The following is a 16644-nucleotide window of genomic DNA, read 5'->3' as shown; positions in this document are numbered from 1 at the left end:
CAGCACCTTGTCCTGGGTGCCATCCGACCCCACGGCCTCTGTGCCCTGCACACTGGGCCAGGCCCCAAGGCCTTTGCACCTTTGCACAGGGGCCTGCTCAGGCAGCCTCCCTGTCACCCTGTCACCTGGACAGTTGCAAGGCGGGCTTCCTCCCCAACCCAGCATGTGGGTTGAGCGGTCACAGCCCTCCCTCACCCTGCTTCACGGTGGACGACAGGCAGAGCTTGCCGGCCCGGATCTGGTCGATGGCAGTTTGCAGGCCGGAGGACAGTAGCTCGGCCACCTTCAGGTACAGGACCAGCTGCTCCGCAAAGCTGGGGGTGGCAGGCAGATCAAAGGAGGCAGGTTGATCCTGGCCCCCAGGCCACCACCCGCCCCACCCCACCCCAGCCCTGGCAGCACCCACCCCCATTCTCGGCTCAGCAGGCTGATCTGGTCGGCCACCACACTCTCCTGCAGCTGGTACTCAGGGCCCCCGGCCGCCTCGCTGGCGCTGCCCTTCAGGGCTGCGATCTCCAAGACGTGCTGCACGAACAGCAGCGTGAAGCGCAGGCCACGCAGGATCTCGGTGTGCTCTTGCTGCAGGAAGCGGTCGTCAGGGTAGCACATGCTGCCCGGGCTGGGAAGAGGCTTGTCTCCCTTGAGACTCACTGATGACGCCTTGGGGAGGCAGGGCAGGGTCCCCTCCCTTGCTGTAGCCCGGGCAGCTGGGATGTGCCCCACCTGACACCCCACACCCGCTCCAGCCAGAATGGAAACCTTTGCTCACTCCAGCCCTCACCTCCATGAGGGTCTCCTCAGGGAGGTCGGGGGCCTCGAAGGTCACAGCCCCCTCCAGGTTGGCAGCAATGGGGTCGGCAAAGCTGCAGCTGTGTCCTGGAGCAGGGAGCTCGGGGGCTGGGGCCTCGCTGCAGGCCCCAGGCACCAGGTGGCGGGCAGAAGAGCCAGCGGAGCCAGTGGAGCCCACTGCAGGGAAAGGGCAGTGAGGGGCATGCCAGGACAAGCAGACACCGTGGCCCCCATCCCCCACAGGCTCCCACACCTCCAGGGCCCAATGTGCCTCTGCCTTAGTTTACACCCTGTTACCTCCCAAAACTCTTAACAGGAGAAGCAGAGCAGGTCCCTAGAGCCCTCACCACAACCTCTTGCCACTCACCACAACCCCCAGGTCCCCAGCTCCCCACCTCAGGCCAAGGGCTGCGGTGCCCATCAAGGGACCCTCTGGGTATCCCGACCCCCAGCCCAGATCTGCCTGGGAGAAGGGCAGCTGCCACTGTCTGGGATGGGGTAGGTGGGTGGCCTGGGGTGCTACTGTGCAACACGGGTGGGCCCGAGGGCCAAAAGGACCTCAAAGGGCAAGGCAGGCCACCCTCACTACGGGGCTGGCAGGTGACCCCAGTGATGGCAGCCCCTGGCCAGGACCAGATGCCCACAAGCCCACCCCTCCCCAGGCAGAACCCACAGTGGGGACCCAGCCAGGCCCCAGGCCCAGAGCATCCCCACACGCCACTGGCTGGGGAACCGAGGGGCACGCCTGTCTGCGACTCCTGACCAACACAGCACAGCCCACGGCAGCTGGGCAAGGAGGCCACAATCCAGACACCATCCCTGCTCAGCTCATGTTTTGGGGATAAATGGGGACAAGTACCTATCACTCACAGGTTGAGTGGCAGGGGCCGCCTGCGGGGCAGGTACCAGAACCACGTCCATTTTGTAGACTGGGAGACAGAGCGTGGGTTTCTCAGGGGCCTGAGCTGCTTCCTCAGGCACCCCCAGGCTCTGGGGGGCCGCAGTCCAGCGACCCGAGTTAAAGGATGCCCCCCTCCTCTAGGGCGCTGCCACCACCCCAAAAGGGACAGGGCCTCAGCCTAGCCAGCCCTCACCTGAGAACATCCTGGTGCGGGGGCCCTGGGGCGGCGTGCTCCCACTCGGGGGAGAGCCCACGGTGAAGACTACCGGGGAGGGGCTGCTGGCGCCCCCAGCGCGGGCTCCTGGGTGCAGGCTCCCTCCACAGCCAGCTGAGGGTGCTGGGAGAGCAAGGAAGGGCTCAGGAGCATCCTGGCTGCCCGCCGCCCCCATCCCACAGCCTCTGAGCCCCACCCACCGATCTCCATGGGCTTCTCCTGCAGGCTCTCCGTGCTGCCCGGCTCCGGGGCTTGCGTCCCAAACGCTGCCTTAAGGAGCAGGTCAGTGAGGCGGCTGGTGCTGAAAGACCTGCGGGAGGGTGCAGGGCTGTGCTGGGGGCCCGGCCCACTCCACCCTAACTGGACCTTGAGGGGCCCCTCTGCAGGCCAGACACATGTAATGCACGGTCCCCTGGCCCACCTCGAGAGGCAGGCACTCCTGTCAGCCCAGCTTACAGGTGGGCATGGTGAGGCTCAGGACGGGGACCTGCTGGGAGTCTAGGGCCAGCCATGGGTGGGCCAGGCTCTGGCACCCAGCCACACTGGGCACCCACAGAAGGGCAAGGCTAGGCTTTTCCTGTTCTACCCCCAAGAAGTACACAGCAGAACAATGCAGGGGAAAGGGGCAGCCCCCTCAGCAGCCCATCCAAGGCCTGTTCCCTCCAACTCACCGGCCAAAGGGACCCTTGGGGTCCTCGCCTGGCCGCAGGCCAGGGCCCAATGGCTGACCATGGAAGGGTCCCACCTCCGAGAGGTCGGGCAGTGTCCGGTTTCGAGGGGGCGCCATCACCATGCCCTGCCGGGCTAGGAGGGCCAGCAGGTTCTGGGAGCTGGGGGTCTTTGGGAAGTCGAAGGAGGGCACAGCCTAGGAGGACAGAGATGGGGTGAAGACTGCCCCGCAGGTCTGCAGCCCTGGGGCCCAGTGCCTGTGGGAGGTGGCCAAGTTGGCAGGAACTGGCAAGGTGTGTGGGAGTGGACTGAGCATGAGCCCAGGCGGGGGTCAGAAGGTACAAAGCTGCCTTCCTCAGTCTTTGTTCAGGCCTGGCCACTCCCACCCGTCTTCCCCAGGGCTCTGTGCCCCTCGACACATGGCAGCGCCCATTACCTTGGTGGGGGAGCCCAGAATGGGGGGCAGGGGGTTTCGCTGCAGGAAGTCGGGCAGCTTGGGTGAGCCCCGCAGGTTCCGGCAGGACTGCAGCCCGTGGGACGGCTGGGGAGGGCTGGCCTGTGGGGGGCTGAACACGGCTCCCAGGGGGTCCGTGGGGGGTTTGGGCAGCTTGGGGCGGACGACGTGCAGGTCAGACAGGTTGGGGGCACTGTGCAGGCGGCAGCCCAGCCCGGAAGTGCGGGTAGAGTGCTCGGGCACAGAGGAGCCTAGAGAGGAGGACAGGCCTCGTCACGACCTTCCAGTCCAGTGGCCCAGCCCTAGGCCCCACTGCTGCCACACGGAGGCCCCTTGGGGTAAATGGTAAGGCCCCACTTTTTTTTTTTTTGAGACAGAGTCTCGCCCTGTCACTCAGGCTGGAGTGCAGTGGCGCGATCTCGGCTCACTGCAAGCTCTGCCTCCCAGATTAAACCTGTTAAAGCCACTGTTTTTTTTTTTTTTTTTTTGAGACGGAGTCTTGCACTGTCACCCAGGCTGGAGTGCAGTGGCGCGATCTCGGCTCACTGCAAGCTCCGCCTCCCAGGTTCAGGCCATTCTCCTGCCTCAGCCTCCGAGTAGCTGGGACTACAGGCGCCCGCCACCACGCCCGGCTAGTTTTTTGTATTTTTAGTAGAGACGGGGTTTCACCATGTTAGCCAGGATGGTCTCGATCTCCTGACCTCGTGATCCGCCCGCCTCGGCCTCCCAAAGTGCTGGGATTACAGGCTTGAGCCACCGCGCCCGGCCAAAGCCACTGTTAAACCTGACCCCCAGCCAGCACAGAAGACCGGCACAGAGGGGATGAGAAACCTGCCCCAGCTCACACAGCCAGGAGCTAGAGAGGCAGTTGGCTTCTGTTCCATGAGCTTCCCTCCCACTCCTTTTCACTTGTTAAAAGCAAGGGTTTTAGCCGGGCGCGGTGGCTCAAGCCTGTAATCCCAGCACTTTGGGAGGCCGAGACGGGCGGATCACGAGGTCAGGAGATCGAGACCATCCTGGTTAACATGGTGAAACCCCGTCTCTACTAAAAAATACAAAAAACTAGCCAGGCGAGGTGGCGGACGCCTGTAGTCCCAGCTACTCGGGAGGCTGAGGCAGGAGAATGGCGTGAACCCGGGAGGCGGAGCTTGCAGTGAGCTGAGATCCGGCCACTGCACTCCAGCCTGGGTGACAGAGCGAGACTCCGTCTCAAAAAAAAAAAAAGCAAGGGTTTTAGACCAGGATGACAACATGAGTGAGGGAAGTCAGCCTCGCACCCCCTCCCACCTCCGGACTGTACCTACCTGGACGAGGGGACCTGCCACCCCGCATCTCCGCTCCCTGTGGGGAGGGCGTCCCACTCCAGCCTGGCCGCTCAGGGATGGTTCCAACTTGGAGAAAAGAGAGATCTGCTAGGGTCAAGCTGGGACAGAAACAGCCTCCTCGCCCACTGCCGAGAGACAGACGCCCCTTCCCAGGCCCCAGGCTGCAGGCGCACCTTGAGGGGATGGCGTGTAGGGCCGGCCCCCACCCAGAGACATCTTCCTGGCCAGGACGCCTCCATGCTCAGCGTGGGCAGGAGGCGAAGGGCTGGCCCTTGCAAAGCCCAGGGGGCTGGTGCTGCCTGACCTGCGGACGGCAGAGGACCTGGAGACAAGGCAAGTATTAGGAGGGGAGGCCTCAGCAGCCCAGGACCCCATGCCACGCCACGTGGCTACAGTGCTGACAGATGGCTCACCCTCTGCTGCACTCTGTCCAGGTAACTGGCCACACAGTGGGTGTGTGTGAGCAGCTGGCCCCTTAGCATTCCTGCCCAGGGCACCAACCCAAGGCATCCTCACCCTGAAGTCTCCGTGCCCTGGCAGACACCCACTGGCCCACACAGCCTTCTGTGAGTTCAAAGACAGGTACCCTTTCCTCCCAACATTTACTTCTATTAAAACTGGCCAAAGTCAATATTGATTTTATAAACACAAGAGATTTTACTGATCAGAAAACTGTCAAAATAACTCCAGAAACCCAAGACATCAACAAAGTGAGTAGTGGTGAGTTACACAGTCCACAGTCCAGACAACTGCACATGGATGACGACCCTGTCCCTCTATGGAAGCTGTGGAAGGGCTCCTGCTACGCACACCCCTGGCCATGCCTGGCTACCTGGGAGCTCTGCACTCACCGAGGTGTTTGGAACTGGGTGGGTGACTGCAGGTTTCGCTCGATGCGCTGGTAGTTCTGCACCTGTGTGGGGACTGGGATGGGGACGGAGGCGCCGCACCTGCTGCTGGAGAACGGGCCAGCCCGGCTGTGGCGGAGAGAGGTCAACATCATGACAGACACTGGGGTCACAAGAGGCTGCGGTCATGGAGCTGGGGCACCAAAAGAAAGCCTAGGCCCAGACTTCCTAGCTACGACAGAGGCCACCCTGGGCCCCATGCCAGGTCTGAAAAGAGCCGGCTTCTGTGCCTCTACACACACCAGCACTGTGGCACCTGCACCCCACCTGGACTCCCAGTCTGCACCCAGCCAGTGGGAGGCCACCCTGGCTGGGGCCCTGGCCATTCCTGGCCCCACAGGCTCAGGGCTTACAACAGGACTGTGCTGGCCCTGGCATCCCTAGTTGGTTTCCTCATTCACCTACTCCTGTCAATACCCCTCCCACTATAGTCCCTTCTACAAGACGACCCAGCAGACCCTGCAGTCCTGCGAGGCCTGGGAGAAGGCAGGGCCCTCTAGACACAGCAGGCCGGGTCTGGCTGCGACACACAGGAAGCCCAGCCTCCAGCTGGGGGACTGTTCATAGCCCCATCCACCCAGCCTGGGCCCTGCTTACCCTGAGGGACTAGGGGAGCTGCTGCAGGGTGGGGATGGAGATGGGGTCCGGCCGTGGCTCTCCAGGCCCGCAGAGGCCACCAGTGAGCTCCTGTGGGGCAGAAGGGAGGCCAAGGGCATTTTTTTTTTTTTCGAGACAGAGTCTTGCTCTGTTGCCCAGGCTGGAGTGCACTGGCACAATCTCAGCTCAATGCAACCTCTGCCTCCCGGGTTCACACCATTCTCCTGCCTCAGCCTCCTGAGTAGTTGGGACTACAGGCACCCACTACCACGCCCGGCTAAGTTTTTTTGTATTTTTGGTAGACACGGGGTTTCACTGTTAGCCAGGGTGGTCTCGACCTCCTGACCTTGTGATCTGCCTGCCTCAGCCTCCCAAAGTGCTGGGGTTACAGGCATGAGCCACTGTGCCCGGCGGTCAAGGGCATTTTCAAGTCACACGCGGCACAGAGCTCAGGCAGCCCTGTGCCTCACCAGCCCCTCTCTGCAGTGGACGTGGCAGTCTCAGCACTCCCTAATGGGCTGATGACTCCAGGCAGGGATAACACGGGCCACGTCCAAGGCCACAGTTCCTCTCCCCTAAATTACAGAGGTAAGGGATGGGGGCTCACCCACTGCACATCAGGCTGTCTGGCGGGGGTTTGGCACTGGGCGCCTCAGCCACCAGGTCACCTGCAGGGGGAGATAAAGCTGGGCCTGGAGTCCTTGCTGCCTGCCCAGGGCCACCCCACCCCACTGAGGCTCTCTGCTGGATCCCCACACACACTCCACCTTGCAGGGGCCTCAGCTTGTACAGCGGCCTTGCAGGGTGCAGAGCCTGGGCGGTACGGTCCAGACTGCCTCCTCCCTGCCAGCCCCAGGCCAGTTCCGGGAGACCAGAGCACTGCCTGCCCCCCTTATCCCCACTTGGATTGTGTGCTTCCTATCTCCAGTGTCCTCAGCCCCAGAGACCCCCTGGGGCCCTGCCCCACAGCCTTCAGCCAACTCCAGGATGGGCGGGGGAGGTCAGGCATCCACAGCCCTAAGTCTGGGCCCAACCCCGTCCAGAAATACCCAGGTTCCCACCCCCAAGGAGGCTCTGCCCAGCCCCTGGTGTCTGTCTTCCTGTTGCCCTGACAGCTGGCAAAGGACCAAGGCCCTCCCCGGGTCTGTCTGGGGCTTGGCTCAGGCCTCCCCACCCCCGCAGGAGCCATGCTGACGGGAGATGCGGAGGGCTCTGCATGAGTCATTGTGTCCCTGGCAGACACAGGGACCAGTGCCAACCCAGACCTCCAGGAGCTTTGGGACAGCCAGGGACAGAGTGCAGGGCCTTCAGAGGAGCCACAGACCCCAGGCCTGCTCCAAAAGTTTAGGCACCTTCTTTCAACAAACACGTGGGCAGCCCCTGGCCACTATGGAGCAGGGGTTCCCCAAAAGCCAAGGAATAAACACCCACCTGCAGGGTGTGGGGGCAATAAGAGCTGCTGAGAAACAAGGTAGGGGTACATGGCGGCAGTGTGGAAGGAGCAGGAGGTGAGCGTCCCCCACCCATCTGGAAGAGCAGCACTGTCTGGGGGGACCAGGCCTACAGCCTCCAACCTCCTACTGACTACTAGGAGGACCCGGCTCTGATTCCCAGAGTGGTTTTAAGAGACGTGGCCTCCCCAGCCAAGCGGAGCTGATGCTGGTGGCTCCCAGGGGCCTACCCTGACTGCCCGTAAGTGGAGACGGGCCACACCCAGTGCATCCAGTACGTGCAGTACACTGTCCCTGCTGCACCCGAGGCGTCACCTCCGAGCCCCGCGTTCTCCCTGACCTGGAAACTGCGCGGGGACCATGACGAAGTCGTCTGTGTCACAGGAGTCCTTGCTGCCGCCAGAGTCCCGGGAGCTGTGCAGGAAGCCAGCGGTGTCAGCCGGCGAGGTCAGGGTCTTCTGTAGCTGCTGCATCTCGCCCAGGGACTGAGAGTCAATGGAGGGGCTGGTGAGCAGGTCTCAGGGACACAGACACTCAGGAGAGCAAATCCCCCCTCCTCTGGGACGGCCCAGAGCCCCAGTAAAGATCAGGGGCGCTGGGGCTGAGAAGGGCTGGGGGCATGTTTCTTCCCATGCTCTGCTCTCCTCTGTACTTCCAGAGGACTCCACTCAAAGGCCGGCCTTGACCTCGCAGGGACAGGCCCCCCGATGAGCCACTCCCACCATGCAGCCTGGGTGGGTTGAAGCCCTCAGTTCCCAGAAGCTCTGGGAGGCCCTGTTTTGGGGAGTTGTTCACCACCTGCCCTCTGCACCTCACTTTTCCGTTTGCATAGCCAAGAGGGCGAGATGCCATGGGGGTCGTGTCCAGTGAAGAGGCTGCCACCCCCGGTGGACCCTGCTCTGAGGCCAGTACCATGCTAAGGCCCAGCGCACACCATCCATGCGGCGGTGGCTAAAGCCCCAAGTGCCCCAGGGCAGCTGTGCAGAGGGCCACACCTCCCTACGGCGCGGTGCTGCCACGCTCCCCTCACCACATCTGAGCTTCTGGCCATGATACAGGCAGACAACCAAGGTCAGAGGACCGGTCCCTGGTCACAGAGCAGGGGGCCAGGCCAGGAGAGCCCACACACAAAACTCTACCACCAGCCACCACACCATGCCCAAGAGCCAGGTTCCAGGTCAGATGGACAGAGGCATGGGGGTTCATGGCCGACTCAGGTGCTCTGCAGACCCCTCCCATGTCACACAAGGAGTGCCACCATCATGTGGGGCCATCACCCTGCAACCCTACCCATGCTGAGTCCAGTGGAAGACACCACAAAGGAGGCCAGGGGTGCAGGTGCCAGTGGGCCAAGGCCACACGCTACTTCTGTCTGCGTCAGCACAAAACCAAAGACAGGACCAGACCAAACAGCCGCCCTGTTGGCCTCTAGGACCTGAGGGCTGTGGGTGCTGGCAGGGGCCGTCGCCTGTTTGTGGGGCTTCACCATCTACAGGACGAACTCATCCATGTCTTTCGTGACTCACACAGACAACAGAAGTCACAGCACGTCCCCGCGGGGGCCCAGGGCTGGAGCCCCTGACTGCTGAGTGCGGGGAGAAGCTGTCAGGCCCCTGGGGCGGCAACTCACCGGCGGGGAGGCCAGGTGGGAGGTGGAGCTGCTGCTGGAGCTGCTGCCGGACCCCGAACTTGGGTACGAGGGCACAGGCACCGGTGGGGCTGAGGGAAACATGCATAGGTCAGTCTGGACCATCCTCCTGTCTCCTCACCCTAGAGCCAACCCACGAACTGGACAAGCTCAACCATATCCCCTCCACTTCCCGCTACAACCTGACCAGCAGGGAGGGAGGCTCCCTCCTGGACCACCCCATGACAGTCACAGGGCAGCACCAGCCCCTCCAACACCCCATCCCCATCCCAAGCCTGCTGCATCATCACGCGCACCCTGGCCTTGGGGTCCCCGCTGCAGCAGAGTGAGGGGCCGGGTGTTCTACCCTCCCTGGGAGCTGCCGCAGCTCAAGACCTGCTCCCTCTACCCCACACTCAGTGCCTAACCAGACCCCAGGAGGATGGGGTGTAGGGCCCATCCGGAGCCCCAGGACCCACAGAAACTCACACTTCCTGACGGAGGGGCTGGCATCGAGGAAAGGGTGATGGAAAAACTCATCTGCAGGAGGAAGGAGGAGTGAGGCCTCAGGAGGCCCCCGCCTCCCCAGGGCCTGAGCTCCCGTGGCAAGGTGGGCACCTGCCCGGGCAGAGGTGGAGCCCCTGCCTGCGCTTGGCTTGTGGAAAGGGCAGTGTGCACGTGGGGCTGGGTGCGAAGCGGGTGGGCTCTGCTCACATCAGCAAATGCAAGGAGGGAGGGTGGGGGGCTCCAGCTGCACCCCCGGTGGGTGCTCACCGAAGTCCATGCGGTCCTTGTGGTTGCGCTGGAGCAGAGCCAGGAGCAGCTGCCGCAGCGGGGCCGAGGTCTCCCGGGGGATGCTGGGGTGAGAAGAGGCTGCTGTGAGCGGGGCCTGCGGGGCCGGAGCCCGCGGGGGAAGGGTAGGCAGGAGGGCGCTTACATGGGGACCAACGTCTTGTTCTTCTCGTAGAACAGGCGCAGGTCCTGGGGGCTGCTGGCCTGCGGGGACGGGGACAGCCTGACTGCCAGGGCTGCGGCCGAGCGGGACCAGCCCATGGGGTCTTGGCGCGTTGTCCCCAGTCGGTCCCTGCCCCAGACGCTGCGAAGCCCGGGGGACACCGGGCGCTGGCGCCGCTGTTTGCTGCGAGCATGGGGGCGGGGAGGGGCCGCCGACGGTCTCTCGGGGTGTCCACCCCCCAGAACGCGGCCTCCGCGCCCCCACCCACTCGGCCCCGGCGCTGCCCTCACCTCTGACCAGGCAGGTGACCAGGCAGGTGACCAGGCAGGCGAGGGAGGCCGCGCGGGGGCAGCTCCCAGTCACCGCCGGCGGCGCCATCCCCCGGGGAAGGCCGAGGCCCTGTCCCCACTGGACCCCTGGACGCCCGCCCCGCCCTGCCAGGACCCGAGGGAGCCCGTGGGGCGGGGGCAGGGCTCGCGGGGGCGTCTGACCGCAGCTGGCGGACACTTGCGCGGAAGGTGCGACGGGGGACCAGGGCCAAGCCGAGTTACCTGGAAGGGCGCCTTCCCCGTCAGGCACTGGTAGACGATGGTGCCGATGCTCCACAGGTCCGCCTTCCCGTCGTAGTGCTGGGACATGATGACCTCGGGGGCCTGCAGGACCAGAAGCGGGGTCAGTGTGAGGCCCCCAAACGCCCACCTAAGACGGAGCCCACCAGGCCACAGCCAACCGGAGCAGAGCCCACCACACCCCAGCCAATCAGAGCAGAGCCCACCACACCCCAGCCAATCAGAGCAGAGCCTGCCGGGCCACAGCCAATCAGAGAAGAGCCCACTGGGCCACAGCCAATCAGAGAAGAGCACCCTGGGCCACAGCCAACCAGAGCAGAGCCCGCCAAACCCCAGCCAATCAGAGCAGAGCCTGCCAGGCCACAGCCAATCAGAGCAGAGCCCGCCGGGCCACAGCCAACCAGAGCAGAGCCCACCACACCCCAGCCAATCAGAGCAGAGCCTGCCGGGCCACAGCCAACCGGAGCAGAGCCCGCCACACCGCAGCCAAACAGCAAGCCCAGCAAGGCGCCCACCCGGCACAGCCCGTTCAAGGCAGACACACCATGTACATGGGGGAGCCGCACAGTGTGGCCGCCATCATGTTGCTCTGGAGGTACCGCGCGAAGCCGAAGTCAGCTGCGGGAGAGACGCGTCAGGACGGGCGCCCGCCCCGGAGCCCCTCCCCGCCGGGCCTGCCCGCCCGCGGCTGACCGATCTTGACGCGGATGCTGTTGGGGTTGGCGCGGCGGCCCGCGGGGTTGGACAGCAGGATGTTCTGCGGCTTCAGGTCGCGGTGGATGATGCCCTTGCTGTGCAGAAGCCGCATGGCGCCCGCGATCTGCTGCAGGAAGAGCCTGATGGTGTCCTCGCTCAGCGTGCGCATGGCTGCGGGGAGAGGCGGCTCAGGCTGGGGGCCGTGTCTGCTCCCCCAGGGGTGAGCCCCGCGCGGCCAGGCCGCTCCCACCACACGCCGGAGAGAGCCAGGCATGGCCGCGGGCCGGGAGGAAACGCCGGCTCAGGAGCACGAGCCACCGCGGGCCGCCGAGACCAGGGCGCACCTGAAGCTCCCGCGCAGAGCCCGGCGCGCCGGCCCCACCACCCAGCCCCGGGCTGCAGCTGCTCCAGAGACGGGAGGCCGCCGCCCAGCCTCGGTGCCGCGGTTCCGCCCGGGTCCCGCTCCCGCCCCTCTTCCCGGCATCCAGACAGCGGCCAGCCGCGCGCAGCCGGACCGCAGCCAGTCTCCACTCCGCCCGGCCTCAGCGTCTGTCTCCCAGGCTGGACGGTGGGGTCCTCCCCGCGGGGGACGAGGCGAGGGGGCCAGCGGGTCCTGCCCATCTACCAGCCCGGCACTCCCGCCCCAGCGCCGTGAGGGCGACGCGAGGCTGAGCCGGCGTTCGAGCAGCCGTGCCGGCTCCAGGGTGCTCAGGCGCAAGTCCCCGGAACCATCCCAGCGCCACCTCCAGACCCTCCGGACACACCCGAGAGGCCGCCGGCGCCGTGGCCCGGACCCCCACCCAGGGAGCCTGGGAACAGACGGGCGCCCACCTGCTGTCCTTCCCTCTGCCCTGCCCGGCCCTGTGCAGCACATCCTCCTCCCATCCGCCACGCGGCTCAACTTTGGGTGGGCCAAGAGCCACCTTCCACCCACACTATGAAGACAACAGCCCCGCGCCCCTTGTTTGTGCGGCTCCCGTGGCCTCATTCGACCAGAGGCCTCGGGCTACTTTGGTCACAGCTGTTTCCTCAAGCAAGGGGGAGGCGGGCGGATGGACCGAATGCTAACAACTGGGAGCAGCTCAGCCCCCTGCATCCCCTCAGGAGTCCCAAGGGGACGAGAAAGAGCCAATCTCACAATCAGCCAGGGACCCACTCGAGCCAGGCTGCCTCCCAGGCTGGGCCAGGGTGGCCCTGGGTGCGGGGCCCTGGGGGGCCGGCTGGCAGCCCAACTGGCACAGCTGTGCACTCACTGTGCAGGTAGTCGGCCAGGTCCCCACCGTTGCAGTACTGCAAAAGACCAGACACGCATCAGGCTGCAGCAGGGACCAGGGCCCACCTCCCAGCCCTGCCCAGCCTCCCCACCCCTCACACTTGGACACTACTCCCTGGGCCCTCCGGCGCCTGCCCACCCCAGGGCAGATGTCCCCACAGTCCCTGCTGGAAGACATCAGTAGTGATGCTCAGCAGTCATGGCAGCTCACACCTGTAATCCCAGCACTTTGGGAGGCCGAGGTGGGCAGATCGCTAGAAGTCAGGAGTTCAAGACCAGCCTGGCCAACGTGGCGAAACCCCATCTCTACTAAAACTACAAAAATTAGCCGGGCTTGGTGGCACACACCTGTAATCCCAGCTACTCGGGAGGCTGAGGCAGGAAGATTGCTTGAACCCGGAGGTGGAGGTTGCAGTGAGCTGAGATCGCACCACTGCACTCCAGCCTGGGCGACAGTGAGACTCCATCTCAAAAAAAGAGAAAAGGTGCTCGTCACCCTCCCCCCTGGCCACATCCCTCCCTCTGGGGCTCCCAGGGCCATGGCCATCAGCCTGCACTTGTCCTCACACCACAAGGCACTCACCTCCATGACCAGGTAGACAGAATTAGCCATTTCCTGCAAGACAGAAAAGAGGCTGTGAGAGGTCCCAGTGCCCCCGGGCCCTACTGCAGGGAGTCTGGCTCAGCCCCAATTCAGCCTGGGCAGGCCCTGCAGTGCCAGGACTTAGCTGGTCATCCGGCAGCCAGGAGACGAGGACATCTGTGGGCCACGTGCTTTGTAGGTGGGTGTGTTCTGTGTTTTGTGGCCATCCAGGTCTCCATCATGATCAAGGTAAAGGCCCCTGGTCCCCCATATAAGCGACAACTCCTGGCAGAGGACATACCCTCTAGCAGGAAGGGTGAAGGCCAGGTGTGTGGGCAGGCCTTGGCCCTCAGGGCACAGACACTTCTCAGTTCCTGAGCCCAGGATCAAAGACGCCCCAACAGGGCTGGTCGCAGTGGCTCACGCCTGTAATCCCAGCACCATGGGAGGCCAAGGTGGGTGGATCACAAGGTCAGTGTTTGAAACCAGCCTGGCCAACATGGTGAAACCCCGTCTCTACTGAAAATACAAAACTTAAACAGACGTGGTGGTTCACACCTGTAATCCCAACACTTTGGGAGGCCGAGGCAGGTGGATCACGAGGTCAGCAGTTCGACACCAGCCTGACCAACATGGTGAAACTCCGTCTCTATTAAAATACTAAAATTAGCCAGGCGTGGTGGCGCGCGCCTGTAATCCCAGCTATCCAGGAGGCTAAGGCAGGAAAATCACTTGAACCCGGGAGGAGAAGGTTGCAGTGAGCTAAGACCGTGCCACTGCACTCCAGCCTGGGCAACAGAGTGAGACTCCATCTCAAAAAAAAAAAAAAAAAGAGACGCCAACAGATTGCAGATTGGCACTGCCAGGCTGACCCAGAGGCCTGGAGGCCTCCAGCTGCCCTACCCCAACCTGGCTGCAGCTTAGGCTGCCACCCCTCGACGCAATGCCTTCGGTCAGCAGCTGCTCAGCCCTCAGCTCAGACACAGACCTGACCAGGGGTGCCACCTGCACCTGCCCTTGCCTGCCCCATGAAACTCAGAGTGAGCCACAGGCACAGACACAGCACACACCCCAACGGCCAGCGTGCATACCCCCTCACCTGGGACTGGGAGCCTCCCTGTAGCCCACCACTCACTCCCCGCAGCCACAGGAACAAGCCCTCATCACTCCCGTTTCACAGACAAGGAGAGTGAGGCCCAGGAAGCCACATCAAACCAGGCAGGCTGGGCTGGAGGAGCGAGGGCCCCACATACCCAATTCGGGGCCTCCGAACAGGAGGAAGCCCTCAAAGCCCCTCCCTCTGCCCTGTACACATCCACATGCTCTAGGCCCTCCCTCTGCCCTGTACACATCCACACGCTCTAGCCCCTCCCTCTGCCCTGTACAGCGAGTCCACACGCTATTCTACGCCCCTCCCACTTCTGCCCTGTACAGCGGATCCACACGCTGTCTCAAAGCAAAGGGGAGCTGTGTCTGGAGGGGGGCTGCAGGGAGAACACCCCTCGGTGCGTGTGGGAGCAGGGTCCCACACAGGACTCCTGCTCAGCCCCCAGTCCCAGGAGGCCCCGACCAATCAGAAGGCATCCCTGGTGGGGGGACAACCACAAAGCCACTGGGTATATCTGCTTCATAACGTGAGAAGCCCGTGCTTCCAGAGCTGCCCCCACAGAGGAGCTGTGGGCTGGACAAGGATGCTGAGCGGGGACAGGCTCAGGAAAGGGTGCTCTTAGAGTGGCTAAGGCCGATGCTGCTCAGGCAGCAACCCCAGGATCCACAGACACCGCATGGCTGGCCCAGAGGGAGACCCAGAAACCCAGGCACAGCCTAGAGAAGGTGGGACCTGTCCACCAGGCAGGCCTCAGCCCACCCCACCCACGCCCATGCACCCCAAGCCCAGGGCTCCCAGCAGCCGTGGGGAGAACAATCCACACGGGGTACAGGATGGGGCAAAGGGGACTGCAGGGACAGCTCCGGGCAGAACCCAGGGAGGAGGGGGAGACAAAGCTAGAACGAGAAATAACTTCAGGACGGCAATGTCCACTCCGTGACCTAGGCCCGCCATTACCCTCCCCACAGCCCCTCCAGTGAGTGCCCATAGGTGCTCACATTTCTCCTCTCCTCTCTGGGGGCCACCTGCCCTGGATCACAGAGCCAGGGGCTCCCCAAGACCTGACCTGCTCACCAGAGCTCCAAACCCACCAGCAAAGCCAGCACAACCAGGGATGTGTAAAGACAGAGGCACCCTGGGGGAACGCCCATGTGTGCACAGCGGGAGCCTAGCACCCCATCCCCCAGCCACCAACCCAGGACCGGCCTGTGTGGGACAGGAGCTCCCTCTGGGCAGGGGGTGCTAACTGAAGCCCTGTGGCTTCCTCCCACCCCCAAACACTAAGGCAGCCACCTCTCACCCCTAGAAAGGCAAAGGCCTGGCCGGGTATGGTGGCTCAGGCTTATCCCAGCACGTTGGGAGGCCAAGGCCAGAGAATCGCCTGAGACCAGCAGTTTGAGACCAGCCTGGGCAACATAGCAAAACCCCATCTCTACAACAAAATACAAAAATTATCTAGGCGTGACAGTGCACGCCTGTAGTCCCAGCTACTCGAGGCTGAGGTGGGAGGATGGCTTAGGCCCAGGAGGCCACAGCTACAGTGAGCCGGGAGTTGGTGTCACTGCACTCCAGGATGGGTGACGGAACGAGACTTGTCTCAAAAAGAAGAAAGGCAGAGGCCCACCAGGGAGACCCCTGTGGCACCAGTGACTGGCCCTGGGCCCACAAGACCCTGGCAAGGAGGCTCTTCCCCCACCCCATCTGCTGCCCACACTCCAGCCAGGGTCCCCAACACCCCTATCCAGGACACCTGGCCCTGCCATCCCTCCAGCCACATTGGCCTCATAAGTGCTGGAACCCACCTCGCTACTGACACGTCTAGACCCCTGGCCTTGCCCCAGAGTCACAGATGTCACTCCTAGGTTGCCTTCCTAGAGACCCCTCTGCCCTCCCCACTGTGCTGGCCACCCTCTTCCATCCCCAAAACTTCAGGGGGCACCACCAACTCCCAGGAGGGAGTGGGCAGGGTCCTGCACTTCAGATGGTCCCTTGCAGAAGCCAAGGCCTGGCCCAGGCTCAGCCTGTCTCCTAAAAGGTCCTCCCCAGCAGGGGACTCAGGGCCAGTGGGGGTGGGGCTGCAGGGTAGTGTGGGGCTGCAGGGTAGGGTGGGGGCACCCACCTTACCACAGGCATTTGGGTCTTCCCAACTCCCCTGGGACAGATGACAGCTTCAGACAGGCCCTCAGGGCTGTGGGCATCCAACTCCCTGAGCTGGGCGTCAGGGGCACACCAGGGCCTCTCCCACACCTCCGAGAGCCTCCTGTGAAGTCCAAGTGCACCAGCCCTGCAGGAGCCCAGGTAGCAGGCCATAACCAGCCCACTTCCCATACGAGCACACCGAGGCCCCAGAGGTTGGGAGGCGCGCCCAGGCTGGGAAGTGGCAAGACAGCCCAAGCAGGTGGGCTGGAGTCCCGTCCTCACTCTCTGCCAGTGCCAGTGCCAGTGCCAAGCCAATAACCCTCTGTGTCCCCGGAAGGGCCTAGCTTTGCTGCCTCTAACCCTGGCAGGGTCAGGGATGAAGAGTG

General features: G+C 63.8%; 1 protein-coding gene across 5 annotated transcripts in view; it reads right to left on the bottom strand.

Moving 5' to 3' along the window:
- The window catches only part of ULK1 (unc-51 like autophagy activating kinase 1), a 28454-nt gene that overhangs the window by 3277 nt on the left and 8533 nt on the right, over window positions 1-16644 (bottom strand). For 2 of the 5 annotated variants that reach the window (XM_031650937.1, XM_031650939.1), the window contains exons 4-25: window positions 13012-13044; window positions 12409-12445; window positions 11153-11326; window positions 11004-11077; window positions 10442-10543; window positions 9873-9931; window positions 9710-9792; window positions 9425-9475; window positions 8939-9027; window positions 7649-7793; window positions 6465-6525; window positions 5858-5947; window positions 5204-5329; window positions 4526-4674; window positions 4332-4436; window positions 3010-3278; window positions 2576-2769; window positions 2105-2214; window positions 1884-2027; window positions 782-966; window positions 407-579; window positions 196-314 (exon numbers count right to left, since the gene is read on the bottom strand). In XM_031650937.1, the coding sequence (XP_031506797.1) occupies window positions 196-314; window positions 407-579; window positions 782-966; window positions 1884-2027; window positions 2105-2214; window positions 2576-2769; window positions 3010-3278; window positions 4332-4436; window positions 4526-4674; window positions 5204-5329; window positions 5858-5947; window positions 6465-6525; window positions 7649-7793; window positions 8939-9027; window positions 9425-9475; window positions 9710-9792; window positions 9873-9931; window positions 10442-10543; window positions 11004-11077; window positions 11153-11326; window positions 12409-12445; window positions 13012-13044 (2572 nt within the window). Of the gene's footprint in view, window positions 1-195; window positions 315-406; window positions 580-781; window positions 967-1659; window positions 1719-1883; window positions 2028-2104; window positions 2215-2575; window positions 2770-3009; window positions 3279-4331; window positions 4437-4525; window positions 4675-5203; window positions 5330-5857; window positions 5948-6464; window positions 6526-7648; window positions 7794-8938; window positions 9028-9424; window positions 9476-9709; window positions 9793-9872; window positions 9932-10441; window positions 10544-11003; window positions 11078-11152; window positions 11327-12408; window positions 12446-13011; window positions 13045-16644 lie in introns of all 5 variants that reach the window. The other 3 variants (XM_031650938.1, XM_031650940.1, XR_004176260.1) reach the window with 2 other exon arrangements.

This window comes from Papio anubis, chromosome 9 (assembly GCF_008728515.1).
Source record: "Papio anubis isolate 15944 chromosome 9, Panubis1.0, whole genome shotgun sequence".
Taxonomy (NCBI): Eukaryota; Metazoa; Chordata; class Mammalia; order Primates; family Cercopithecidae; genus Papio; species Papio anubis.
This window is presented reverse-complemented; position numbering and strand designations above follow the sequence as displayed.